The sequence below is a fragment of the Paramormyrops kingsleyae genome, chromosome 2 (genome assembly GCF_048594095.1).
Source record: "Paramormyrops kingsleyae isolate MSU_618 chromosome 2, PKINGS_0.4, whole genome shotgun sequence".
Classification (NCBI taxonomy): domain Eukaryota; kingdom Metazoa; phylum Chordata; class Actinopteri; order Osteoglossiformes; family Mormyridae; genus Paramormyrops; species Paramormyrops kingsleyae.
The window spans coordinates 12563326-12591165 of record NC_132798.1 but is presented as its reverse complement, the minus strand read 5'-3'; the positions used below and the strand labels follow the sequence as shown (position 1 = coordinate 12591165).

General features: G+C 42.7%; 1 protein-coding gene across 3 annotated transcripts in view; it reads right to left on the bottom strand.

Moving 5' to 3' along the window:
* The window catches only part of LOC111851774 (transmembrane protein 132D-like), a 176596-nt gene extending 159004 nt beyond the window's left edge, over nt 1–17592 (bottom strand). For all 3 annotated transcript variants that reach the window (XM_023826995.2, XM_023826996.2, XM_023826997.2), the window contains exon 1: nt 16170–17592. In XM_023826995.2, the coding sequence (XP_023682763.1) occupies nt 16170–16248 (79 nt within the window). In that variant the 5' untranslated portion in view covers nt 16249–17592. The remainder of the gene's footprint in view (nt 1–16169) is intronic.
* Nucleotides 17593–27840: the final 10248 nt, after the last annotated feature.

The window sequence follows — 27840 nt, the reverse complement described above, 5'->3', positions numbered from 1 at the left end:
CACCGGGCCTGCGCAGGTGTTCCATGACACATTACATTTTGTTGCTTAGCTAATGTCTTTGTCCTAAGTGACTTACAGTTTCGCCCATTTACAGCAGTGCATGTATTTAATGGAGCCATTCAGGTTAAATACTTCGCTCAAGGGCAGAGACGTGGTAGCGGTTAGCAGAAAGGTTTTCTATTCAAGTCTGTCAAAGGGCACTGCTGTGATAGCATCCATTCATTTTCCATAACTGTTTATCCAGTACTGGGTCACCAAGAGCCTGGAGCTTATGCCAGGCAGCACAGGGCACATGGCAGGGGCGTCCTGGATGGGATGCCAGCCCAGAAGTCATATTTCTATTCACTGAGCCACCCAACAAACCTTTGAGAAAAATGGAAGCCCTAACATAGAGCATGTCTTTCTAAACACCGAAGATACAATTCACTGTATCACCTCTGTCCTAATTTTAAGCTAGCCGTGAGATGTGATTCCCTTTCTCCAATGTGCGTCCTGATACACTTGCCACACGTAAGGCCATGAGTGTGCAAAAGTCACACCCAACAGCGGTGATAGTGGTGTTAGCCCACTTGACTTAGCACCAAACTGCTAACTCATCTGCACTGGAGTTAAGAGTGAGGGCTTTGTTTGGGGAGCAAGTGTACATGGGGGTGTGTGTGCGTATGGTGAGGATATGATGGCAAAATGCCACATTTTGAAATGCAACAAGTCTGGCGTTAAACATTGCACTTGTTATCAGTGCACGTGTTGAGGTTCGCTGGGGAGGAGACAGCGGCCAACTGGACCATGCTGCATTTAAACATGGAATGGCTCCACCTGCGTCCAACATTCTTCACTCAAGCAAAACGAAACCAGGTTTCATCCTGACCTTTGGTTTAGTAAATTCTTTGTTCTACTGTACAGTGAGAGGATGCAATACAGTTAGCAATTAGCCTAACTGGATTAAAATGAGTCTGATCACCTGTATCCTAAGGGCACCTGGTAATGAGCAGAAACTGACGGATACGAGGGAGATATTCCCTAAAAGCCTGGGCTGCAGATAAGCAATAACTGGCCGTCTGCTCCTTAAATGAATAAACCAGGATGTTTAAACACAGGCGTGACCAGCGGGAATGAAACCCAACACCGAAGAGAGGGACTCTGTTTCCAAGCGAGTGCTGAACAGTCAGGGCTTGGGAGAGCGTCTGTAAATCGGTGGCAAGATGGAGGGAAAATGAGCAGAAACCTCACAGAGGCTGGCAGACTCACTCACAGACACGTGTGCGGCTTGTAATTGCTGCCAAAGGTGCTTCTGCTGAATATTGAGATTGAGACGCGAGAGCGCTTTCAGGACACGCTATTACAGCCCATAATGGTCAACAATGTGAGCGTGCTGAATGGAGATAAATAACCAAACCAGAGCATATGAATAAGAAAAGATAACTAAAAATGCTTATATCCCAGCCAGCAGCACAGAAGTAGACTTCTGACTGACATTTTCTGGGTGTAAGGTTGAGACAGAGGTGGCATGGAGGTGCAGTAGTTAGTACTGATGCTTCACGCCTCTAAGTCCTGGGTTTGAGCCTCGGTCATGGCTCCATCTGTGTGGGGTTTGAAGGGTGTCCCCATGTCATCGTGAGGTTTTGTCCGGGTACTCTGTTATCCTCCCAAGTCCAAAAAAATCCTGAAGTTAATTGGAGTTACCAGTAGGTGTGAATGGTGTGTGAGTGAGCCCTGCAATGAGTTGGCAGACCCTCCTGGGTTGTACCCTGCTTCGTGCCCATAGGCTCCAGACCTCCCTGAAAAGGATAAGCGATTACAGAAAATGAATGGAAGCCCTAGAAGATGTTATTGTACTTTAAAAACATTTAAGCTAAATGTCTTCAGTAAGATCTCTGGCAGAACAAACATGAAGTTTTCCATTAGTATGAATATTAAGCAGCTAATTAATGTAACCGTGCAGAATGAGAAATGACTAAATTTGGGATATACTCAGTTTGTAACAGTGCCACTATCAGAACACTCTGCCGTACGGTCTTAATTTTCTTTCTTAAATCCCCATGAAAAAATTCAGTTTTAATTTTAGACCAGAGTTTTTTTTCTGCTCAAAAATGTATCAGAGCTGTTTTACTCTGCCTTCCTTAATATGAATGTTCCACATCTACAGAGGTTGTGGGGGAAATCACCAGAGATGTCTCCATTCATCACAAAACTGGCTGTAATACTGTAACGACATTGCCTAACATCACCCTATTGGCTCACATTCAAACGAGACCCTGCTGTTAACAGGGGAGTGAATTGTTATGCTTAAACAAACTCCCGTAACAACGGCTGAATAGCAGACACATCTGCCGTTACCTTTTCTTTAACACCTTGTCGCTGTTTGCATAGTTCCCCTCTAAAATGTGTATTGTGTTTTATACATTTGGTCAATTCAGCAAAAAAAAAAAACAAGATATGAGAGCTGGAATGTGATTCACTACATTGTTATGCTTTTATTCTGCAGTTTCAGATCCCCTCTTCCTGACACCCACAGGTAAACACATTTTTATACACCAGCTCACTCATAAACGGCATTTAGGAGACGATCACGGCATTACAGCTTAGCTGGCCCTTCATCAAAACAAAGAAAAGTTCAATGAAGTGAAGGGAAAAAAACCTTCAGAACACATTCTCTCTCGGAAATTGGGAAGCCTTGTTTCCAGTTTAACGTGAAATAAAGCTGATCATTCATCCATTCTGTAATTATTTATTCACTAAAGGATTGGGTTAACCAGGAGCCTGTGGTTGGAAGCACAGGGCAAAAGGCCACCTACTGGCCGAACACTATGGATGGGATGTAAAACTAACCATTTATCCACTTATTCTTGGAGTCTTTGGAGGTACAGATCTCATTCACCGCTCAGGGACTTGCCTTTGACTAAGCAAGGCCATTCTTCATTGGAGCTTTCATTAGCTCCGCTCATGAAGAAAAATGAGCAGAAGGACAGGATCTGCACCTGCAACTCCCCCCCCCCCCCCTCCCCAAGGCACGCACACACACACACACACACACACACACATCAATGACCTCCCGCACTGTTTACTTTGCTGTCTGACAGCCGTGAGAATAACAACAAACAGGCAACAGCTGTGTCGAGTCAGGACAGCCCCCAGTTCTGACCAACATGCCAGAACAGGAAGTAACGTTCTAGGTGGTGTCTACTGTTGAATGCCCATGTCCCCTCTAGCCAATGCTAATTCAAGTGTGTAACCACTTCAGTAATAAAGCAAAGGAATATACTGTGGAATACGCTAATTACTGTAGCATTGCTGTAGTAAGGTTCCTGCTAATATACTGCAGAACTCCTACAATACACATGCTCAAATCCCACATTACCATAGTAAAGTGATGTAATGCTACATGGTATACTGTATTATCAAACTGTTTGGTAGGCTATCTGTGTTGTATAATGACATTTAAATTCTAGCCCTCGAAAATAAGACGATCCCAGTTATTTTGGGGAAAAAAACCATCTTATATTCGTGCCAGTACGTATGTGGCATATCGTAACCGTGCGTTCACACCACAAAAGGCGAGAGTGTCAAAGTGATCAGAAGTCGTTCATTCTCTACTGGAGGGTGTATCGCCGGGTGGTGGCACGGCACGTCACGATTTGGGCGGCGAGTGTCAAAATGAAGTTGAAGCCCGATCATCTTTATGGTGATGAACTATGATGCGGTTCGGCGGCAACCAATCAGAATGTAGATAAATTGAGTTCAACAGAACACATGCAAGCATGTAAACTTGTTCCGACCAAACAGTTCCCAAGCACTGTACCCCAGACAGAATTTGTCTCCACACAACATTTTATCCTCTAGACACGGTAAAAAATACCTGTGTTTAGGGAGCATAAAACTACGCATTTATAAAACACATGTAGACATGCATTTTTACATCCCGTCAGCACAATACAAATGGACGTGTTAAAAATGTTTTCAGTGCTGAGATATACCTAGACTAAGACTTTTCTATTCAAGGGCAAAGTGCATTATATCGGTTGCCGTATTATAATGGGCTTTTAATCATAGCCACCAAAAGTAAAATTTTGTGAAAATTCCAACGAGGAGGTTCATTCTTCTGTCTGATACGCTGAATTAATGTCTGACTTGTAGTGAAGTAAAAGGTGCAGAATAATCAGGGGGTTCAAGACCCGAACAGCCCAATATAAAACTATATAAACAACACTATTATTAGAAGCTTCTATTAACATATCCATTATCTAATCTATTGAAGGCACATTCATACCTACACGCTTTAATTTTATGTGCATGTAATTTTTACTGGCCTGTTTCACTGATATCATTACAGCGTGTTTAATACAGGGACAAGAATTTTTAAAATGAGGCATAGACCAAGATGTTTGAAATTATTGGGTAACCAGATGAGTTGATTAAACGCATAATATTTTTTTGTGGGGAAAAAGGAAATCGCTTAAAATTTTGGCGCCATGGAATGAAAAATAATGCGAATCGCTGGTAACGTCATCGTCACTGATTTATAGCAGTAGTGTTTTTCTTCGACAAATGACATCCTATTGGCAGTCAGTACAAAAATAAGGTACACGTCTGTTTGCTTTGCTCCCCCGTTAATGAGTTCGCCAGACTTAGCATCGTGAACAACCGTGTTCAACAAAGTTCAACTTTGACCACCGTTCTTGCGCTGCAGAGCACATAGAAAATAACCCGTTTCAGAGCGCAGCGCGTGCCGCGTTAGGTCTGAAAACACTGCGGTAATATACCATGTAAGTAAACATGTTGTTACGAAGCTAAATATATTGGTATTTGGGGAACAAAAATATTTCATTGTTTACTTAAAGGGTGGTGTGTTTTTGTATATGATACCGAAACCTTACCGTTCCCATGGGCCATGGCCCTGAAATCAATCACACATATCGACCCAAGGGCAAACGTTATCGTTACACCCCTACCACACCAGTAGGGTTGCCACCTCTGATTTGTGAAAATCCGGCACACTCAGACATTACATCCCTTTTTGGGGGGGCGGGGAATTAAACCATTTTTGCACATATACTGTGTTTATAGAGGTAGGAATATCTATTGCCTCTCTTACCTATAAGTACGGCAATTTGGGCAATTAAAAGTTTTAAAATTAATTAATTAGTTAATCTATTTTTTTTTTTTTTTAGATTTTTGCCTTTGCTTAATACAGAAAACTGGTGCTTCATTATTTTTGCATTAATTTCCAGCGCTGTTTTTCCTTCATATTTAACTGAACTTTTGGCTGGACACGAACCTCGAGTGGTGGAGAAGGAGGGTGGTATTCCACAATTCAGACTTTTTTCATCAGCCAGATAATTTAAGCCAAATCTAAGGATTGTCCTCGTGTTGGACAGTTTTCACGTTTGGCTTAAGTTATCCAGCCAACTGGGAAATTCTGCTTTGTTGAATACCCCCCATGTCTCCTTGGTTGTGCCTTATCCATTCAAAAAAGTTTTCTCTTTTCCTCCACTCTGAGGTGTACGTTGTAAGTTGTCTTTCCTTTGATGCCTGTGGCTCGTCCGATACTGTTTTGTCATTCTCCTCGCCCGTCACTCCCCCCATTTTACAAAACAGATAAAATAATTTCTGCAACCAATCAAATAAAGTACAGACATGGCAACAGGACACAGCATTGCATAAACAAACGTAACCAGAAAGAAACAAAATAGAGGTAGAAGGAAACCAAGTGAGAGTTTATTTGAAACAGTGAAATTCTAAATTAGACGCACATTTTCACAAAAACCGGGACAATTCATCTCCCGGGGAAAAAATATTAATTTTCCAGGACAGTTGCTCAAAAAAGAGCACAATCCCGGGAAATCCAGGACAGGTGGCAAACCTACATAGCAGAATTTTTATTTCTTTACCATGCTGATTCATAGCAATATACAATATATGACACAACACTGAAACAACCTGTTTTTTCTCTCCTCTGTCACCAGCCATTTATATGTGAAGTTCTAGTAGGCATAGGAAATGAGGGGGCATAGGAAGTCAGGGGGCATAGGAAATCAGGGGGCATAGGAAATGAGGGGGCATAGGAAGTCAGGGGGCATAGGAAATCAGGGGGCATAGGAAATCAGGGGGCATAGGAAGTCAGGGGGCATAGGAAGTCAGGGGGCATAGGAAATCAGGGGGCATAGGAAATGAGGGGGCATAGGAAGTCAGAGGGCATAGGAAGTCAGGGGGCATAGAAAGTCAGGGGGCATAGGAAGTCAGGGGGCATAGGAAATCAGGGGGCATAGGAAGTCAGGGGGCATAGGAAATCAGGGGGCATAGGAAGTTAGGGGGCATAGGAAGTCAGGGGGCATAGGAAGTCAGGGGGCATAGGAAGTCAGAGGGCATAGGAAGTCAGGGGGCATAGGAAGTCAGGGGGCATAGGAAGACAACACCGAATTTGTATTTCAAGACCAAGATGGCCGCCGTGTGTCAGCGTGAGCGTGTGCCAGCTCACATCTACATACTCAGGGTGGCCCACTCTGCATTTTACACAGACGGTGATTACATAGTGGCCTGGCAGCAAGTGGTTTATACAGCCAGAGAATCCAGCCTACGAACAGCTCAGCAGAAATGAAGTTTCAAAAAGGCCCAAATACAGAAATAAACACTTTCTATTTACTGAAGTACAGCCAAACACAAGGTGGCTCGATGTGTCACACATCCAGGGCTGTGCATATTACATATATTTTTATAAAATAAAAAAAGAGCCAGACTGGAGTTTAAAAAATAAAAAAAATTAAATATATATATATATATTTTTTTTTTTTTTTGTTTTTTTTGCAAACTCCATTCTGGCTTCTCTCTTTCTCATTAATGAAGGGCTTCTTTGCTTTATGGGACTTTAGTCCTGCTTGTAGGACCCTGACAAACTGTCCTGGCAGTGCACTTCACACCTGCACTTAATGTTTCGTATTCTTTTTGACGTTCACTTGATGTCATCCTCTGATTCATGAGAAACTGTCTGATAAGTTAGCGGTCATCTCTGGCATTAGAGAGTCACTTCCGCCCTTTGCCTGGCTGGTTTCTGGTCGTTCCCAGTGTTGCTGCTCAGCGTAGCCGTCTACCAGCAAAACCAGGGTTTTTTTTTTTTTAATATGTAGTGGTCTCCAAATTTTTTCCAGAGCTATGTATTACATTGTGGAGACCAAATGTCCCCACAATGTGATAAAATCTTGTTGTTTTTTTCTTTTTTTTTGACATTGTGGGGACCATTTCTTTGGTCCCCAGAAAGGGGAAACTCAGTTTTCTAAAAATCTGCGAATGTAGTCAGAAGACTGAATGAATGAAAGATATGAATACAAACATATGTGTGTGTGTGTGTGTGTGTGTGTGGAGTTTGCATGCTCTCCCATTCTCTTGTGATTTCCAAAGTCATATAGAATGACTGGCAGCTGTAAATTGCCAGTAGCATGTCAGTGTGTGCATTTATATGCCCTGTGATGGACTGGCATCCCAAATACCTCTGAATACCTGAACTTAAAGCATCCAAATTTGGCAAACATGTAATTCTCAGTTCAGATCATGTGTTTAACACAGAGGGTGTGGGAGGTGGCATGTGGCCCAATGGGTTGGACCACTATGCCAGTGATCAGAGGGCTACTGGTTTAAAGCCCATCGTCAATAGAATGATTTCACCTCTGGGTCCTTGTGTAAGGCCCTTAACCTCAATGATTCCAGGGACTAGCCAAGCTTGCTTTTCCTTTCCTTGCCTTATTAATTGTACATTGCATTGGATAAAAATGTCTGCTAAATAAATTTAAATGAGACATTGTCATATTTCAAGTGTCACAAAAAAAAAATAAAACTGAATTTAATGAGTAGTTGAGGTGACATCTGAGGTGACATCTGTCAAATGACAAGCCATTCAGTCAGAGAAATTTTAACAAACAAAATCGGGAAGGTATGCAGACAGCAGGTGAAACTCCTACCAATCAAAGACCCTCATTAATTACTATTAGTCCAAATTACTCTCATTTGCAGGACTTGGCTTTTGTCATGAATCCTATTCATAATTACTTCATTAATTTCATAAACACCCATGCAAGTACAAACCACATAAGTAGAATTAAACAAACGTTTCACTCTCCCTCAAGACTGCCACCGGCTTTTATTTCGATGCCTAATTAATGGACTTTTCATGTCAAACCCCAGTGACACAAGAAAGCACCGTTTCCTGGCTAAATAACCTCCCTGTCAGTATCTCTGCACAAAAAAACCTGCCGCCCTGAAAGCCTACAGTACGACCTTGGGGTGGTATTGATTCAGACACCTCCATATGTATCAGCTAACGTAGCAGAAGATGCGCAAGGACACAGGTTTGTATCCTGAAGGCTGCTGGTTCAGGTCTCAGAAGCCCTGCTAGGGGGTGTCTGGAGTCTGCAAACCACATTACTTGAGAAAAAATGTCAAGGTGTCATTGGAAACCAACAGAACAAGAAAAAAAGGTCTGGTTGATCACTGTCATCTGCAAGAGGGGGACAGACTGCACCATACAACTAGGTCCAAACAAATACATTTTTATGCACTACATGTTTATGGAATGAATTACATTTATTACTTTGGTTGAAAGCTGCTTGAATCTATAATCTATAACATCAAACAAAACTATTGTTTAAATCACCCTTATACATGCCAATTCTGGAGGCATTATTGTGGCACCAAGAATAGCCAAAGTATATTCTGACCCCAGTTACCACAGCAATCTTCCTACGAGAGGCATGATTAACTCTCTCAGATAAGGACCATAGCTTCCAGCCAAAGAGACTAATCAAATTGCTGCCTTGACTACGGGACTGACGTCACTGTCACCACAAGCTAACGAAGGCACAGTGTCTGCCCCACGTGAACTGGAAAATCACTGGAAATCAACTGGACACCCCCCCCCCTCCCAAGCCAGTTACGACTCCCTAGCAGATAGACATTATTTGGGTTTTCCAGAACTTGTTCTTCAATCCCAGTGCCATCAGTTGTGGCAGCATAGGAAAGAAAAGAGGCAGAGAGGGAAACTATTAATTCTCCTTCAGAGGAGAAACCAGCTAGTGTCCTTGCAGGGAGACCAAGGAGATTGCTGTGCGACAAATTTGTAACCCGCTCCCATCACAACCCTTTCAAGCCAGGGATCGAGTGCTTGTCACACGCCCAAGCACTGAATCATTCAGCGACTCAATTAAAATCAAGGTGGGGGTCCACATCTCGCAGAGAGCGGCCTCGTTAGTCTAGTTTGCTGATTTGTTTGCCGCTACCAGCCCCGCCCCCACTTCCACAGGGTGAGGAAGTTCAGGAGACATTGGACGTGGACCTCATTAGGAAAACACGCCATGGTGTGACCTCCATGTGACACACCCCGTCCCCGTCCGCCCCGCCCACATTGTGGTGTGGTCTGTACCACTTCTCATAGTCACATGACCAATGGCTCTAATTCAATCTTTGAGGGAAACACTCAATCACTTGGCACCTTTAAATGAATGATGTTATCAATCCATTATCACCATTAATCTGTTTCTTAATGATCATTCATAGGTTAACAAGAACTAAATCAGAGTCACATCATATTAGAGTTATTATTAGGGGGTATGCCCAAAGTTCTAAGTCTTGATTATAAGTTTGTCATTTTCATACTCTTAAAGGCACTAAAATACAACAATGTGAATTACCCCATCTGGCCAATTTACATAGGTGAAATTTCGAAAGATAAAAATCTGATTCTAAACAACGTTAAATGACATGCAATTGATTTAAACAACACTAAGATACCATGACCACAAACTGAACAAAAAAATCATAGTAATTATTATAATCATGGTGATACGCAGTGCACTGGCTGTTAAACGACAATGAAATTGATAAACCTAATGAATGAAGACAACGATTTAGCAGAGTTCACTGCCTGTTACTAAGTGAGAAATTAGTATTCTGGTACCGTTAAGAAATTAATATAAAAAAAGCAACAAGATACCACATTCAACACATATTTTCACAGTGACTGAATACATCAACAAGGGACGATGGCTAAAATTCAACACTTGGAATCCATATCCATGAAGATGAGAAGCCGACATGGTGGAATAGGTGCCATTCAATCGCAGCATTCACGCTATCTCCATGACAACTCTTTGATGGACTCAAAAACCAGCTGCCGTGGTTACATGAATCATGACAGCAAGCTCAATCAACGATCATTAAATGGAGCAGTTGATGTAACTTTCAGTTTTATTTATCTAGCCTCATGTGAGGTTTGCAGAGTTGCCATATGTGTAGAGATGTGTGGTACACTGACTTCATTAGTCATAGGAGAACTGTGAACCCCCACTCCCCCCCGCCCCCCACCCCCATATGGCACTAATGTGGCATCCAGAACACTCACATTACAGTAAATCACTGACCTCCAATCACTGCCCTAGAATAACCCTCATATCTCAACCATAGCAACGCTGGTCCTCTGAGGCCAAGCACAAACCTTCTAGAACCAGCCTCCTATCTCGAACCTGACAGGACCAACAGAAGCTTCTGAGTGCAATCTTAACACCAGCCACCCAGAAAAATTCAGGAACAGGCCTAGCACTAACCCAAGGCATGGCATAGTCCTGGACCTTAGAAGTAACTGCAGAGGAATTGCTTTGATTATTCTGGTCCAGAAGACATGCCTGGTCTTTTCAACAGAGTTTTCATAATTATTCAAAAAAAGCATCGGATGACAATATTCAAACTGCCAAAAACAAAAGAACCCCAACAATGACCAGCCAGGTCAGGTGTAAAACAAATTCTGCAAAACACCTCTTCCTTGGACCAGAAAATAAATATCAGGCAAAAAAGAGAACAAACTTTCTGTATTTAACATCAACGCTATTGTTCGTTCTAATACATTTGTGTTCTTATTTGAAAAATGGGGCTACTTGTCACACGGAATACCCGCGGCGGAACCCCAATTACCCGCGGCGGAACCCCAATTACACCCAGCAGACGTTTGGAGCCAAAACCGGGTCAGAGCCCAAAAAAGCAACAAACAAAAAAACATGGATTTGTGAGGAACATTTTAATCCACCTGTTTCAGCCACATCTCCAAAAATAAAGGCGCGTGCATGTAGAAGCCACACAGAAGTGCTGAACCTGACGGCTGCAGAGGGAGGCAGAGGAGGCTGGACGGCTGTCTTGGCAGCTGGTGAGATCAGACCCATATTCCTCCTGGATATGGTACATGATCATATCATGGCCCGATGCCCATATCATGACATTTCTCAAAAGGGAATGTGCTGATTTCAAAGAAGAAGAAATACCATGCTATCCCAGCAGAGAAAGCTACACACTGAAGATGGACTGAGGGGAACGCTCTAGATTGAGGAAGCATCCACTAATAATGGAGACAAGGGGGTACAACCACTGACAGAAGGAACTGAGTTAAAGAATGAAGAGTGAGCTAAATACTGAAGAATGAGCTATAGATTAAATCAAGGTACAGACTGAAGAGTGAGCTATGGACTGAATCAAGCTACAGACTGAAGAGTGAGCTACAGACTGAAGAGTGAGCTATAGACTGAATCAAGCCAAATACTAAAGAGTGAGCTACAGACTGAATCAAACGACAAACTGAAGAGTGAGCTATAGACTGAATCAAACGACAAACTGAAGAGTGAGCTACAGACTAAATCAAGCTACAAACTGAATCAAGTTACAGACTGAAGAGTGAGCTACAGACTGGAGTGAGCTACAGACTGACTGAAGCTACAGTCTGGCGAAAGCTACAGACTGAAGAGTGAGCTACAGACTGAATCAAGCTGCAAACTGGGGTGGAAGTGTTACTGATTTCAGGGAAAATTGCAATTCATGGTGATTGAGTTACTGATGAGTGAACATCCATGACAAACTGATGAACCTTATTTAGTATAGCTGAGTGAGATGCATGATGTGAGTCACAGCGAAATAATCATTTGTCTGGTCATAAAACTTTCAAGAGACATCTATTTATACTGCCAGTGTTGTCAGTTCCTGTAATGAAGCTACAGTACACTGCCACTAGACACTTTCAAAAAAATGTCATGTGAAACATCCTCATTTTGACAATTTCTTCTCTTATGTTAGCAAATGAACAGCAAAATGCAGACCCACAGCTGGTTTTATATATTTATATATGTACTGTCACAGAGAATAAAAGTCTTTTGAAGATGTATGGTTTCGAGGTAAATACCTTTCGGTATCAAATCATGTCTTCCATATGGCCAAATATTTGGTTTCCAAAACAACAACATCACAATGATTCCAGTTCCAATTCCAGTTAACTGTAAATAGCCACATGGACCAAATGGTGAAAATCGCCATTGCCAAGATCCTTTCAGGATGTTTTCAATACAAATATCTTTTGATGCCAGTGCAAACACAACAACTTTTTTATATACACATAATAGTCTTGGCTGGCAGATGCACACAGTTCCCAACAGCACTGACCATAGGATGCGCTATTCATTTTCAGTGGGATGCCCTTCTCCCAAAGCTTGCAATTTTGGACTAAAATAAGAGAAAATCACAGCTTCCTGCAGATGGCAGGCCAACAGCAGTACAGAGAAAAGCGGCATGAGGCACAGGGCACCCATCAATGAAGCTCGAAGAATATCTTCTGAACATATTTGTCTGGAAAGTTTTGATTCATACCAGCCACAGTCCCCCCCATGCCTAGACCAACCGGTGGTACTGTATCATGACATAGGTCACAGATGCAGCACCCCCCAAATACAAACTGGGTATTACTGGGCAATTTCCAGATGGGTATCCCATGTGCCAGTTTGGGTTGTGGCGTGAACCCCAACTGAGATTCCACCTGATGCTTCTCTCATGACTGGAAATTGATCATGAATATTTTAGGAATTCTCATAAGTTCCGTGAGGCTGGGGTTTCTCTTAACTGCCCACAAACGGGAGAGTGATTAAAAAAAAAGAGAGAGGCGCGCGAAAATTACTTTTCCCGCCGACAGTTCCGCCAAACATTAAACTGTCATATAAACCTGAAATATTATGTTAATTCTCTTCAGGATATTCAGCTCAGACCCCTGGTGAAGTTTGCACGTCAAAACACCCCTGGAGGTACAAAGGAAGACAGAAGCTTGCCGTGGCAACGCTGAAAGCCCTGGTTTCCGGAGCTGCTTTTCATAATTGATCTGCTGTCAAATTACATAAACTTTCCTAGATGAGGAAGCAGCATACGACTCTCCCGGAACTCAATATTCAACTGGGACACGAGAATGCAAGCGTGTCGTGGCGTGGATGCCCATAAAACTCTGCTTTAACTACTTGGAAAGCAAAGCATGGACATTAGATCCCCGCCATCCTGCCGTAAATACATTATATGGATTCCTGCTCCCATATAAATTGAAAGTGTGCCCTAAACGTCTCCATCTCTTACCCTCTCCTGGGAATGGTAATGCCACAGAAGTACCTCATGGGAGGCGATGAACTGTTCTGTGTCCTTACTGAACTCCATATAAGGGACTTACCAAAAGACACAGTCCCAGATCAATCTGGATGCAAAACAGCGCTCTGCCTCCACCCATTAATTCAGTGTTTCCCAACCCGGTCCTCAGGACCCAAAGACGTTCCACATTTTTCCTCCCTCCCGGCTCCCAGGAGGTAGCAAAAACATGGACTGTCTGCGGGTCCCTGAGGACCAGACTGGGAAACACTAATCAAACATTAATCAATTAACAAATTTATTGATTATTTAATTACCACACTGAGTCACCTCTGTGTAAAGACACATGGCTGTGATTTTTACATTTTAACCTATTAATACAGATGCATGCTGACCTATTCAGGTCCACGAGGAACCTTCCCATTCCGAGGTATTAACACATCTCAGTTTTGGCCGCTGGACCATTTAAAGGAGAGGCCAGTGAGGACTGGTGTTGACACAGAGGGAGCTAAACAGCCCCGGAAGCCAGCCTTGTGGCAGCCTCACCGGGGGTCGGAGGATCCAGCGAAAAGCCTCCATCACGCTCCACAGAGCATAAAGGGACACGTTCCCCTGTCTGGAAAAGGGAAGCTTGCAAGAAGGAGAAGCCATCCATTTATAAACAAAGTCTGTATCGGTGACTGGATAATTCCTGTAATAACGCTTCAGATACAACCAGCGCATTAAAGTTGAAAAAGCACACCTGCATGTGTTCCAGCCTGGGAATTATCATAATTCGGGTCATGTGCTGAGGCTCACACTTGGGGGGCGGGGGCCATTGCTGCTGTCCCCAATCTCGCTCAGAGTAAAGTGTCACTCAGAAGTGCCACTAAGCATATTGGATGCAAAACATGCCATCTATATTCAGGAAGAAACCTTCCAGCTATGAGTGAAACGGCACTAATCCTGTGTTGAAAGGAGATTTTCATCCCACCGACAGGCCTCTGTAATAAACTGGTCACACCTGAGATAAACAAACCATGTGACTCCTCCCAGGACCTTAGTGGGAAGATGGGAATGCTCTGTCCGTGAAAAACCCTAATCCTAACCCTAATCCTAACCTTAATCCTAACCTTAATCCTAAATTCACCCTAATCCCAAGCAAGGGAGGCTTGCACAAGGAACCCCATGTTAACCCCAAATGAAATCGCTTTCTGCAGATTGTTATATTTTATTGCTAGTCAAACGAGGGGAATCGTCCACATTTTCTCAGATCATTAAACAGAAGCAGACTTGCAGTTATTCCTGGAGAGGGTCTGCAGCTGGACTCCTAAGAAGAGCCCCAACCCTGGATACCTCCAGCAAACATTCAACAGCGTGCATGAGCGGGATTGTGGGAAATGCCCACATCTGTGAATAAAGGTGTCTAGGAAGAATGCCAGGTGAGGATCTCATGTCAAAATATAATCATCGGGCAACACTACGGCGAATTCCGACAGGCATGTTGATAAAAATGCAATTTTTACCACGAACATGGTATCTAAAAACATAGTCTTGTCATTGACACGTTTGTCCATGTAGACAATCTCATGACAATGGTCAAGATGGCGCCTGTGTGGGCAATGCCCAGTCCCCGCGCACTGACATCAGCCTAGAAACTTCTTGGTTGGTTGGCACACTCTGCATCCCAGGACCAGTAAAGGACAGCCCTGCTTTCCCTGCCCTAACTGTGGATCTCCGCTGAGGTCGCTGATTCCTGGGGGACAACAGCAACTCTCATATTTGCAGATATGTGACCAAATGGGGGGGGCAGGGGTAGAGGCTTTGGCTAGGGCCATGCAACTAAGGGTGCATTATTCTGTGATTTTGGGGCTGGGAGGGGCTGATCACACAAGCCGGTGTGATCACAGAAGCTACTCGACCAGATGAGCATTAGAATTCACCACTGGTGTCCTGCTACACCATTGTACTGGGACCATTCATCTTCCCGGCCACCCCAATGGCCGCTGCCAGACCTTCCTGACAGGCAGCGCTTAAGAAGGACCGTGGACCCACAGCAACAGAGAGGCTCTTTCTCCCTGAAGACAGCATCTGCCGCGCGCGGACCACCTCCTCAGTACAGCGGCCACCGCAGTGACTATGGCGATTAAAGTGATTTGACGGTTGGATACTCCTTCGCTGGCTAAAAGAAACAAAAAATGCATCGTTTTTCCCGGATTTTCCAGCGATCATGCGAAATGTGTTCTTTCTTCATTATTTTTGATTGGAAGGATGAAATTAAACTCGTACATGGGATCGATCAGTTGTCTGTTTAACACAAATAACAATAATAATAATAATAATAGTAATAATAAAGATTTGATGTAATTTCCAATGAAAACAATAAAGCGATTCGGCACGGAAGCAGCACGTCTGCATGCATTTGGGATGCCGAAGCCAGCGCTGAAAGTGCCGCGGTCATGAGTAATGATCCACGGTCGTTACTGAACACCGGTACCAGCAAGTTTAGTAGTAGGCTAACTGCATCAGAAAGCCCACCATCGAGTAAAATACGCCACAAACCAGCTTAAAACGATGATTCATCAGAAAAATACAGATTTATGCGATCTATAAATTAAACTATTATTATTTGGAATTATAGAAACAATATATTCTAACTAATACCGCTTTTATCATAGATACGATTATTAGTAATTGTATGAGCGATAACAATAACAGCACCGTCCGCTACTTGAACAGAATAGTATACATCACATATGATCCGCGCTACTTACCTGTGAAAAGTACAGCCATGACTAATTGACGAGTGCGAAGAAGCAACATGTTTCCTTTCGCTGTCGCACAAACTTCCATTAGGGTTAAGAAGAGAAAGTGAACGGTGTTTAGCTCGGGGGGAAAATGCTTTTTTCTGCTCTGCGATTGCCACCCTGATCTGTCCTTTTAACGTCGGGTGATGACCAAGAAAATGTGCAAAGTTCCCATCGCTCTTTCTAAAGAGGGCATTATTGTGATCTGTCTACTTGTTATCCAGTGTAGTCAGAAAAACATTAGGTTTCCGTCCGAATTGAGCTTCGGCTGGGATGAGATGACTTCTGGAAAAACCTGGCAGAGTGCGCCGAGGTGTTGAAAAGCGGCGTCCTGGATGAGCAAGTTATCCCAACAAAGCGTGTGTATATCCCCGCAGCGGTCTCTTTTTTAATTATATAAGCGCTGTCCTTGCATGGAAGAGGACAGCAAGTGAGCCCCGGTGTCCGCTTGCGCTCCCTGGGTCACTGTCAACAACCCTTTACCGTGAAATTGTGCCCATTTTGGGCAAGATGACGGCGTGCGCAAGGTGTCTCACCCCCTTTTCCCGTGAATAACTGGAGATATTGCTCTTGCCGCAGGGTGATCTCTGTTCTTCGGAAGCCTTTTTCGGGATTTTGCCGATAACAGCCACTCTTGTCCTTTTATTCTCCCCTTCCGCTGAAAGCAGCGTTTAGCTCCGCAGTTTGCAAATTTAAATTTCCTGTTTTTCCCCGCATCACTGCTCGACCCCAGGGAATGAGCGGGACTCCTTTACCAACAGTGTCCACCGCTTTTCTGTTTGCAGGCAGGGGGCTGATCTGACTGCTACCAGTGAGCCCCAGCTAAGATGCTGTATCCTCCGAGATCGCCGTCCGAGTTGTGGGTCGCGCATTTGCGCATTTTCACTCCGCAGGTCATTCGCGTTATTTTTAATAGCGCCGAGAATAACTTGCTCCCAAAGAGTAACTCCGGCGACAAAATTAGTAGGAGGCACAGGATACCGATTATGCATATCGTTTGAATAACGTCATCTTAATTACATTTCGTTTTCTATCCAGGTATTTTATTGGCAAATAATTACATATGGGGAAATATTAGTCTAAAGAAATTATTGTCCGATTATTTGTTAGTGGCGCAGTTGCCAGAGAAAATCGATATTAGAAGTGAGTATAAATCTAACCACTGCATCCTTATCGTGTCTAAAGTTATTTTGCTTTCACACTTTTTCCCCTGAAGATGCTGACAAGATGACGAAACCGCTCCGACGTGCCTAAGTGCTTTCCTGCTGAGTGCCACTTAAACGCGCACCAAAGATCGGCATCTGTTTTAAAACCAACGACGGTCCCCCAGCCCCCACCCCCTGATCGACGCTCTGCAGAGGCGGCGGCAGCTTCCAAGTCTAACGCAGAAGAAAAGTACAGAAGAACTATGTGCACTGTCAACCTGGACAAGGAAAATCAGGACTTGAGAGCGTGTTTTGTGAACCTCATGCTGTATTTAATAGGCATATAGCAGTACATATAGGCTAATTGCATTATCTGTATACGGTAACAGAACCCTGTTCAATTGCATTTGTACAAAAATACATAGGCCTATAAGTTGAAGCTAACGTCTGAACTTTAAAAAGGCATAAATGATCAAAATCTATTACACGTTTACTAGCCTGTTCCTACAGGAAATATGTGATTTTTTTAAGTAGTGAGACGTATGATTTAATCTTAACGAAGCCGTCGTATTGAGTATTATAATTACTACTGTACGTGGTTAACTGGTCGCCACATTGACAGCCATGCAGATGGACCGCAGTTGTAGAGTATATGCGCTTAGGATTAATTGGCATCTATAGAACCTTAGTGCAGACCTGCAATTAATCACAATCACTCAGGAACTTTATACCTGTCACCATAACGATTGTAAACATAATTTATGTCAAACCAGAGCATATTATATTTGTAGTTTAGTCCTAGTATAAGAATAAATACATAAATACATTTTTTCGAAGTACTACAACGCAACGAGTTATTTGTAAAAAAATTGTACTTTCACCAAACAATGTTAATATTTATTTTGTAATTAATCATTATGGATTGTTTTTCTTCAATCAATAACCAGATGTCAAGATCTGAAATAAACTAGAACAAATAAACAAAATGCTTTAAAAGACAGCATGTTTATATATGTGCTGTTAACTAAACGCCCTGTCTTTTTTACCGATGTGGTTTGCACATTATTTTATAACAACATTATAATTCTAAAAGTACAAGAACTGCAACTGACAAAGGAATGTCTGAAACAAAAAAAATTCCGAGACCTGTTGGTTATCGATGTCGCGTGTTTTGCCATCCACAGAAAAGCAACGGCGACCCCTCGTGGTCAGTAAAGGAAGAACAACGAATAATATCATTTTAATCAATCTCCCGAAGCAAGATTGATTTGTTTCTGAAGGACGTTTTTTTTTTTTAACTATATATATATATTTCATATATACATGTTGCCGTCGAGTGATGTATTACACGTACGATTATAGGTGGCCGACATTCAGGAGGATCCGTTCATTGAGATGTTCATCTTATGCGTTCCTTGTAATTATTGTGACTATTATTGTGTAATAAGGAGTAGCTTAGCAACGATGCTTTTCAAGATACCACGCCGGTTTAAAAACAGACTGTCCAAAACCATTTAATGGTCATATATAAAATATGGATTATATCTCCTGGGATATATATTACAGTAAAAACCCTTAGGACTATGAAAATGTTAGTGCTGGGAGAGTCATTAGTCTGAAACTAGTATCGATTAATTATTATACTTAAAAGTGAAGCTTTTTCATATTTTCCAGACAATTGAGTATAGGCCTATCTTCACAGACTGCCGTCTAAGTTTATATCCGATATCATTGTACGTTGCTGATATCTCGATTTCATTTACATATTTGTATCAATATATACATGCAGATGTATTACATCCAAAAGTTAGATTCACAATTGACTGTGCTGGCACTCATCACAGCTGTGCCCTGTTATCGAACATCAACGGGTTCCAAATGCCGCAGTAGTGACAAAGTTTGCAGCGATGCCCGGATGGTGATGCTGAGATCTGCTCGCTTTAATCTGAAAGCTGCAGACCTATTCTTTGCAGTATGAACATGCACCTGAAATTTACGTAGGCCTATTCCCATAACGCGATGAAGTCCCTGTTCGTGGTGACGTAGTCAATCCGCTGATAAAAATTTGTTTTATTTAAAAAATGTAGAAACAAATGTAGAAACAATTAACTATGAGGCGAAATCACTGACACGATTACGATAGTAGTTTACAGGAAAGCGAAACAATATTAAGCCTTTTAGACATGGCACGAATCTGAATGTTCAGTCACATGCCTTGTACATTCCTTATAACTCAAGAGTGAAGTAAACAAATAAATAAACAAAGGGATAGATAGATAGATAGATAGATAGATAGATAGATAGATAGATAGATAGATAGATAGATAGATAGATAGATAGATAGGCGGGCAGGCAAGAACAACCTGCAGGTTTGTTATTCGAGCTCTAGAGGTTTTAAATACTCCAACAAGACAAAGCTTCACAGTTCAGCGCACCTACGTACTTTTGCAAAAGATCAAAAAGATGACAAAGAAATATTCTAACAATCCTTAGAAATACCGTGAAATTCCAAACCAATGCAAGATGAAATAGCCGACACATCAGTTCTCAAAGCAGCCAAATAAAGGGGGGTCGTGTAACAATGCACAGCGGTGTCACATTAAAGAGATGTGCTAAGACAAGTTTCCCCCCTAAACATGTATCCCATATTTCAATTACTATCTATCATTTTCCCAAAACATGCTAGAGCAAGGAAATGTACATGTTCAAAAAGCCGCCATCGGAACGCTAGAAACATTTTCCATAATTTTTAAAACGCTAATATATACTGTCAGGATTTTTTGCGTGCTTTGTAGCGCTCAAGTAAAACTCCTGCTGCCTTTGACCTGAATCTGCCATTGAATAGACTTGGAATCACAAAAAACGGAGAAGCAGAAACGAAACTGTTTACATACTTTGGTGCATCTTTGAGGCATCCGATGTAGCTCAGCTAATTACAGAAGTGCAGACGTGAGTACAAACCTGCAGCTGAACAGCCTGACTGTCCTCCTTTGTTAGTTTGTGCTGTTTTATAAGGTGCAAAGAACTGGCTTTGACTTGACAAAGCTTATTTAATGCCTTATCAGACAACAGTGCATTGCCTGGAAGGTATTGTTATTAATTGGCTGCTCAACAAAAAAAGTCTGCATGTTTCACGTTGCTTATGCAAAACTACAAATTGTTAGCTTGAAAGCTAGGAAACAGGTTCCTCCCTGTGCTGAGTCCCTTCAGCAGTCCTAGGAGGGGCATTCTCAAAGGCCCTTTCAACAAAGGTCAAAGGCCACTTACACTTATAACATCTGATAGGGGAAAGGGGGCAGCTCTAGCAGGAGTGTATAATTACAAAATCTAAATATTATTTTCACCTGCACATGCACTCAAATGCAACCCTTATAGCCAAGTTTTAACAGGTAGATTCAATGGGCCAAAAAAGGCAGTATCGCGTGGCGAACGACCAAGGGAAAGGCCACAGGCTCTCCAATCGTTTGTCTTTTTGTTCTGCTCCGCCTTACCATCTAAAATTGATCGTTGTTGTTTGTAATCCATGTTATCTGCCTCTATCCAGTTTTCTAAGCCATCGAGAAAAAGCGCAGAATGATTCCCTGCAGTGTAATGAGCTAGTTGTTTTCGAAACCGCTAATTTATCTTTTTAAAAACCATTCGATTTTTATTTTATCCCAATCAAGACAGCATTCCCAAAGCAACTTCTTTAGTTGTAATATATATATACTTGCAGTTTGCAAATTAAATTCAAAATATCTTGTGTTGTAATTACGTTTCGGTTATTTGCTGTAGTAGAATCATTCCTGCCTTTGTGGCTCGTAAATAAAACTCGAGAACGGAAAGTAATCACGGATGGAATTGTCATAAAAGAAAGACAAATTTGGAAAAAAAAATCACTTGTTGCTTAATATGATGTAACAGGTTCTGCCAAAAATGCTGTGCTGTGTCAGACTTGCATTGAAAACAACTGACATTTCACCGCAAACACAAAAAGACACACAACACTAAAATACATAAGTTGGGATAGTAATAATTGATTAAGGCTACACACATCTGTGAATAACCTCTTGTCACCCATCCCCCCCCCCAGCACCCACATTGCCAACCAACTGAGGGATTCTCCATTAACATAAGGTTATAATACCAGGCAAGCTGGGAGGCCGCCCACATGTCAACATGGCGCCAGGGGCAAGGCCCCCAGCTGCACAGCGCCCCCAGCTGGTCTGCCCCCCACCCGCCTGTCTTTGTTTTTGATTTATACCGGGCTTTTATCGCTGGCAGGTAATTAACATTTATCAGGTTCTGAGAGGAGCTTCTTGTGTGACAGCCGTGTGAAACCTGAACCGGCAGCCCGACGGAGGCCCGTGTGACACCGTACTCGTTATCGTTAGAGGACCCTTACAGTGAGAGTGCCGGGTTATTACGGAGAAGGTCGTCCTGGCTAACGACCAGCGGGAACATTAGGGAAGATAATTCCGTAGCTTTTTCCAATCCATGCCTCATAGGCCACAGTACATAATTAGCCAGAAGGCAATTTAGGAAACCCATCCATTTAACACTAACTATATTTTCTGCATACGGCCCACTTATACAGCTGTTTTAATGATTCATTACACGTAAAATGCATTATTTCCTGAGTGAAAGGTGTGCTTGACTAAAGATAAAACAGGGCCTCGTGTGTGTTCACTTCCTACACTTTTATGAAGTGAATCTACAGAATCTCTTGAGCTGTACTGTTTTTTTTCAGATTTGGATTTAGGTCTCTAATGTTGTCTAAATGACAGGATGCATCACGGGCAGAGACCCCCTTTGACGGTTCTCCTCCAAGCTCCGCATCAAGTCAGGAACATGAAGCCCTTTTGGTGCGACACATGACGTTCGGCTTCTGGGAGAGATCTCTGAGCTGATACTGCCGCTGATACCACCAGCTACAGAATTTGTTTTGCTGAGGAAACTTTCATAAGATTTTGCATATGCTCTCTCTCTTCATATGACTTTCCTCCTAGGACTGTAGTTACCTTCTTCAATTTAAAAACGCAAATCTGCAAATCCCTGCAAATCCATCTGAGGAACTTAAAAGCAGAAACAATAAAAAAAAAAAAACAAAAGAGGAAAATCATCAGCATTAGTTACATCCCGTACGTGTTCATGCTGAATCATCATGACAAAACAACAGATTTAAGCAGCAGAAAGATATGGAAGTGCAACGTATTTCCTTACCTGTAAGTCACTTTGAATTGTGCCTTTTAAAAGTGTTACACTGCTGGCCAGCTTTCCCTGCCAGCTTCTAGAAATTGTGCTGCCGCCACGTTTGAATAAAATGTCCTCATCAAACAAAGTGGAATGTGCCTCTTCCAGCCTTCCAGCATACCTACCTAATTTCCCTCCCATATTGGAACGCAAAACATAATTTATAATATAATGCGAAGGTATAAAGAAAGCAGGGGTAATGTCATATTCATCAGAAGGATTGATTTTTCCAAATGCTGGAAGAATCACTCACTTGCCTAATATGCAGGAGAATTGAAATATCAGAATGCACTGAGTGGTAATTGAAATCAATGTGATTTACCAGTGCGCATTTCCAAGTGTGCTTATTTCATTAAGCGCAATATTAAAGTAGAGGATGGTGATTTGATAAGCTTATTCATGTGGAGCTTGTTCCAGTTTCGGATCAGCATATGGGGGCCTATGGCCCCTTTGTTTTCACAGACGGGGGAGGGAAATCTGTACAGCATCATTACTATGTGTCAGAGCTGCGCTTGCATGCTCAGTCCCCTTACTGATCTGAAATAATAACAATGATAATAAATATTATTATTATTATTATCATTGTTATGTTTGTGAATGTTCTCATTCTCTGTGCATGTGTCTCGTATTTTGTTTGGTTGCTTATGGTTGAGGTTATGGCTGGGTAGGGGTTGAGGTTGTCGTGTTGGGATTAGAGTTTTCCCCATAGAAATGAAAGGAGAGTCCCCACAAAGATATAATTACAAACCCATTTCTGTGCATGTGTGTGTGTGTGTGTGTGTGTGTGAGAGAGACCTGTGATGGATTAGTGCCCTGTCCTGGGTTATTCCCTGCCTTGTGTCCGTAGCTTCTGGAATAGGTTCCATACTCCCACAACCCTGCATAGGACAAGGCAGTATAAAAAATGGATTGTCAGATGGATATATTTTATTAGTAAATACACCAACATTTTGTTTCCTTTGATTTTAGTTTAAGTGTGTGATTCATATTGGCTATTAAGGGAGATGCTGAGTATTTAAATCGCGAACAGTATTTTTAATCATCCTGACTAGACGATGGCATTATTAGGGCTATATTTCTAGGTCCCTCATAAAATCTGTCCTTGCTCCTTGACATCACAAAACACAGGACATTTGTAGCCACATAAAAGAAGCCATTTTGACTTTAGACTCCATTAAATTAAAAACATATTTTAAAAAAACACGAGGAACGATCCAGGCCTATGAGCCCAGGTGGCAAAAATGGGAATGTGGATGAAGAGGTCTTTTTCGTCTTGGTGTCCTCGGATAATTAGGCAGTGAGATTTGATTCTCCCATGACGTAAGAGAGAGCGTCCTGCTTGCCAGGTAAGCAGGGTGTCAGGAGAGATGCCTTTCCTCCGGCATCTGCACGATGGCCGCCGGTTCGCCTTGACTGATCGCCTGGGTCACTTCTGGGACCTCAGCTGGATCTTTGCTCTCACTGCACACACACCTGCTTCAGAAGCCACCCTTCCTGGGTTCACCACAGAAATCCACACCAGGTGCAACGCCCACACATTTCATTCTCACCTCCCCCCCGTGAATTTCTCAATTCCTAATTCTCTATCACACACCTTGCTTGAATGAGAGGATGACTGCAAGGCGACACCTTTGCTAGTCTGGTACACTCCCTGACTGAGCTTTCCTTACACACAACAGGTCGCACAGAATAACATAAAGACCAGCTCGTTCCAGAAAACACTTAATTATCAAATCTGCAGCCATAATTATCAAGTAACCTAAGCTTATTAGTGTCTCATGCTTATTTGAGCTGGAAATGCGTATTATCTTGCCCAAAAGGGAAAAAAATATATTTGCATCCATCATAGATGATTCTCGACCCTATTTACGTGGAGCCTAGACTTCCTATTTTTGCCTCAACTTACCTCACCTCCCCTGCAAAATTGGTGCCCTGTATTTCTTCAGATTGAAAGTACCAAGCCTACTGGGGGGGGGGGGGGGGGGGGGGGGGGGATTCCCTTAGGGTCAAATACCAGAATCGACTATGCTGTCCATTGATTTTCCATAACTTCTCAGTACTGGGCCACCATGGAGCCTATGCTGGGAAGCATACAGCACAAGTCCAGGGATTCCCAGGATGGGATCCCAGTGCATCATGGGAAGGACACTCCCACAAACAGTCTACTTTCCAGTGAGCGGCCAGGAAATCTTTCTCAAAAAAATAAAAAAAAATCTGGCAACACGCTGATTCAGTATCTGTGGTGGATAAACAAATTAGTAAACAATCATATGAAAACAAAACAGGGAGAACAGTTGTGGTGATATTAACATGCAAATAGAAAAAAATTAAGTATTCCACAATTATTTTGATTTCCTACTGTCATTGTTGATTTATGACTCTCTAAATGTGCAGTTAAATCCTGAATGAGTTTATCCAGCTGTGCTGTCTACCAGTGTTTATATGAAAGAGGTAAGGAGAGCTTTAAGATGCATTTAGCTCTCCTCGCACCTACCCTCCCATCCCCCGCCCCCCCCCCACGCAGAAGCTGGGCCCGTGAAGCCTCAGGTATTCCTGTTGGGGCCTCTTTAGTGACGATGCCAGCTCCACACCCTCTTCCGCACACCAGTGACATTTGCGAGACGCTCCATCGCTCTGCTCCTCACCCTGCTGCCGCACTGAGCTCCGCTCACCTGAGAGTTGAAAGGCGACCGATTTCAGTGTAGCTTCAACACCCAGACTGTCAGCGCGGGGATGGGGGGGGGGGGGGGTCTCTTTTAAGTGCTCTATGTCATGTTTGGTGTTTCAGTTTGAACCTCGCCGTGAAGATGCGTGAGGGACAACAGGGCTCATCATTCTGATTTTGTTTCTCCTGGAAGAGGGGGCTCTTTTTGGCCTTTTCATCATTAAGCGGAGAACTTCATAAGGCAGGTCCTGCCCAGGAGCTGCCTGGCTTGGGGCCTGCAAGTCCCAGCTGTCTCCCCGAATCACGGAAAGAGTGTTCTCCGAGGAGCAGCCAAACTGAGCCAATTACGACTCAGGAAGCGGAGCTGCGAATTAGCCACCGATCACCGCCATGACAGATGTTCACGCAGACCAGTTGCACTGGCACTCAATGTCTTCCCTTTCGGTCCATTAATGCGGCTGCATATTAAATTATCACGTTGCTCCAGTAGATCAACAAACAGAGCATCGTGTTAACTATGCAAAGGTCATTGGTTCAAATCCCAGGGAACACACATGATCACTAACTCTTCCGTCTGGACCACTTTGTATAAAAGTGCCAGATGAAAGAATATTATATAAAACTAACCATTAACAAATGTGCCACTCAACTTCCCATGGCAGTGATGTCATTTCAGTTACCCAAGTGGACCTAAAGATGTACTTAATGCTAGCAGAGCAGAAGAAGTACTCACAGCTGGGACAGCACTGTAAATGCTCACAATCTTTTCCCAGTTAAATAAATTTCAGTGAATAAATAATAAAATAACACAAAATCAAGTTTTAAAAAATGCTTTCTGATAAGGACATTAACTTTCAAATTATCTTCGGATTTTGCTACATTTGTACTGATGCAGGTCTGGTGGACCCAGAACATTATTTGGATTTTCAAATCCTCAGGCACCATAGAATAAAAATAATAATTAACTTTAAAAATGTAACAGATGTATAAGTAATTGGAGAGATTTTCTTTTAGGTGAACCTTGACAATGGCTCCCAGAGACCCAAACTTTGAAAGTTTCCATTCTGACGTGAAACAGCAGAAATGGGAGGTACCGGCCAAGACGCGCACCGGAACGGCTCCTGCCTCCACCGCTCAAGTCGCTCCGCAGAGGGCTTCTGGAAGATTGGCTAGATGCAGCCCGGACCTGACTCACACTGCCCCAAAATAGATCAAAATGAGGTTGTAGCTGAAAGAGGACAATGCTCTGTTCCTGCATAAACACAGACCAGGCCGACCGCGAAATGCACAGCATTTCTGGTTTTAGCCCGACAATTATGGAGGATTAGGTGAATTGCAGTACATTGCTGAGGCAGTCGGTTGTTAACACACTTGCGGGTGCGTACTGTGTTCCTCAGGGGGTAAAACCCGGTGTCACTCTGTGGTAACAGTTTGAAAAGCCTTAAATAAAGCATAGATCAAAAGACCAGTTTCATAGTCCTGTTCTCTGTAGTTGCTGGTTAAGAAAAAAACCACACACACAGTCATGTCCTCAGCCCAAGCAGGCATCGTTAATTACATTAATAATTAAGAGCAAAGGGCGTATGGCGGCCCACCATTATGAACCACTGATGGAGGGTTTCCATGCTGGAAGGGGGCATTAATCAGTGTGTCAGCCTTCCGATGAGACTCGCAGCTATTGTACGATGCTGGGAAACTTGGCTTTCCAGGAAATTCCCAAAGAAGAGGCAAACACCACAGCTGGATAAGATGCCCCAAGATCGAAGTGGGGGGTACTTAACAAGATGATCACATCACGTCACCTGAAGTCCACCCGCCCTCACCGGTGACCTCGTAAGTCAGTCCATCCTTTTCCCGCAACCAGCATCAGAGGGTGACGCTGCCATGGCAACAGAAGCGTCCGTCGCCGCGATTGTTAAACCGTAAGCCGCGACTCCTCGACGTCAGCCTCCACGCTCCAGGTGTGTGGTTAATTAAGTTCAAAAGCAATCAGTCTACAATGATACAAATTTGCAACGGCGAAGAGACGCGCCTACTTTGAATGACAAGAGGATGCCCAGACGAATTTAAAAAAAAAAAAAAGCCTTTCAAAAAAATGAAAACAAAACACAATTAAAATCAGAAGCTCCATTTGCATTTGTTTTTTCTATTATTTTTTTTCTTCAGTTGTGTTTATTTGCTGGCACTTTGATGTCTGGGGTTTGACCACTACAGGACAAGCGAACCGTGAAGCTCAGGGCAAAGTAATGCGGTGGCATTCAAACCGCACCGCAGATGCACCCGGAGGCCTAATGGATGTGCGGCGAGCATACCCAACGTGCAGTTCTTAACAATGCGGCCAGCGAAATTAGATTTGCATGCAATTTAATACGCCGATAAACAAAACATTTTGATGATGCACAAAAGAATTTTAAAAATCACTTACAAGCTCGACACATTCTGTGCCACTTGTTTAATCACGAATTTAGCATGTTTTAATTCACTATTAATAATATCATTTGAATGAAACATTATATTATACACCTTTTGGCATATAGGACCTCATTGTTAGTTTTACCTGATCCACATAATTGTTTAAAGTCTGAGTATAAGCCAC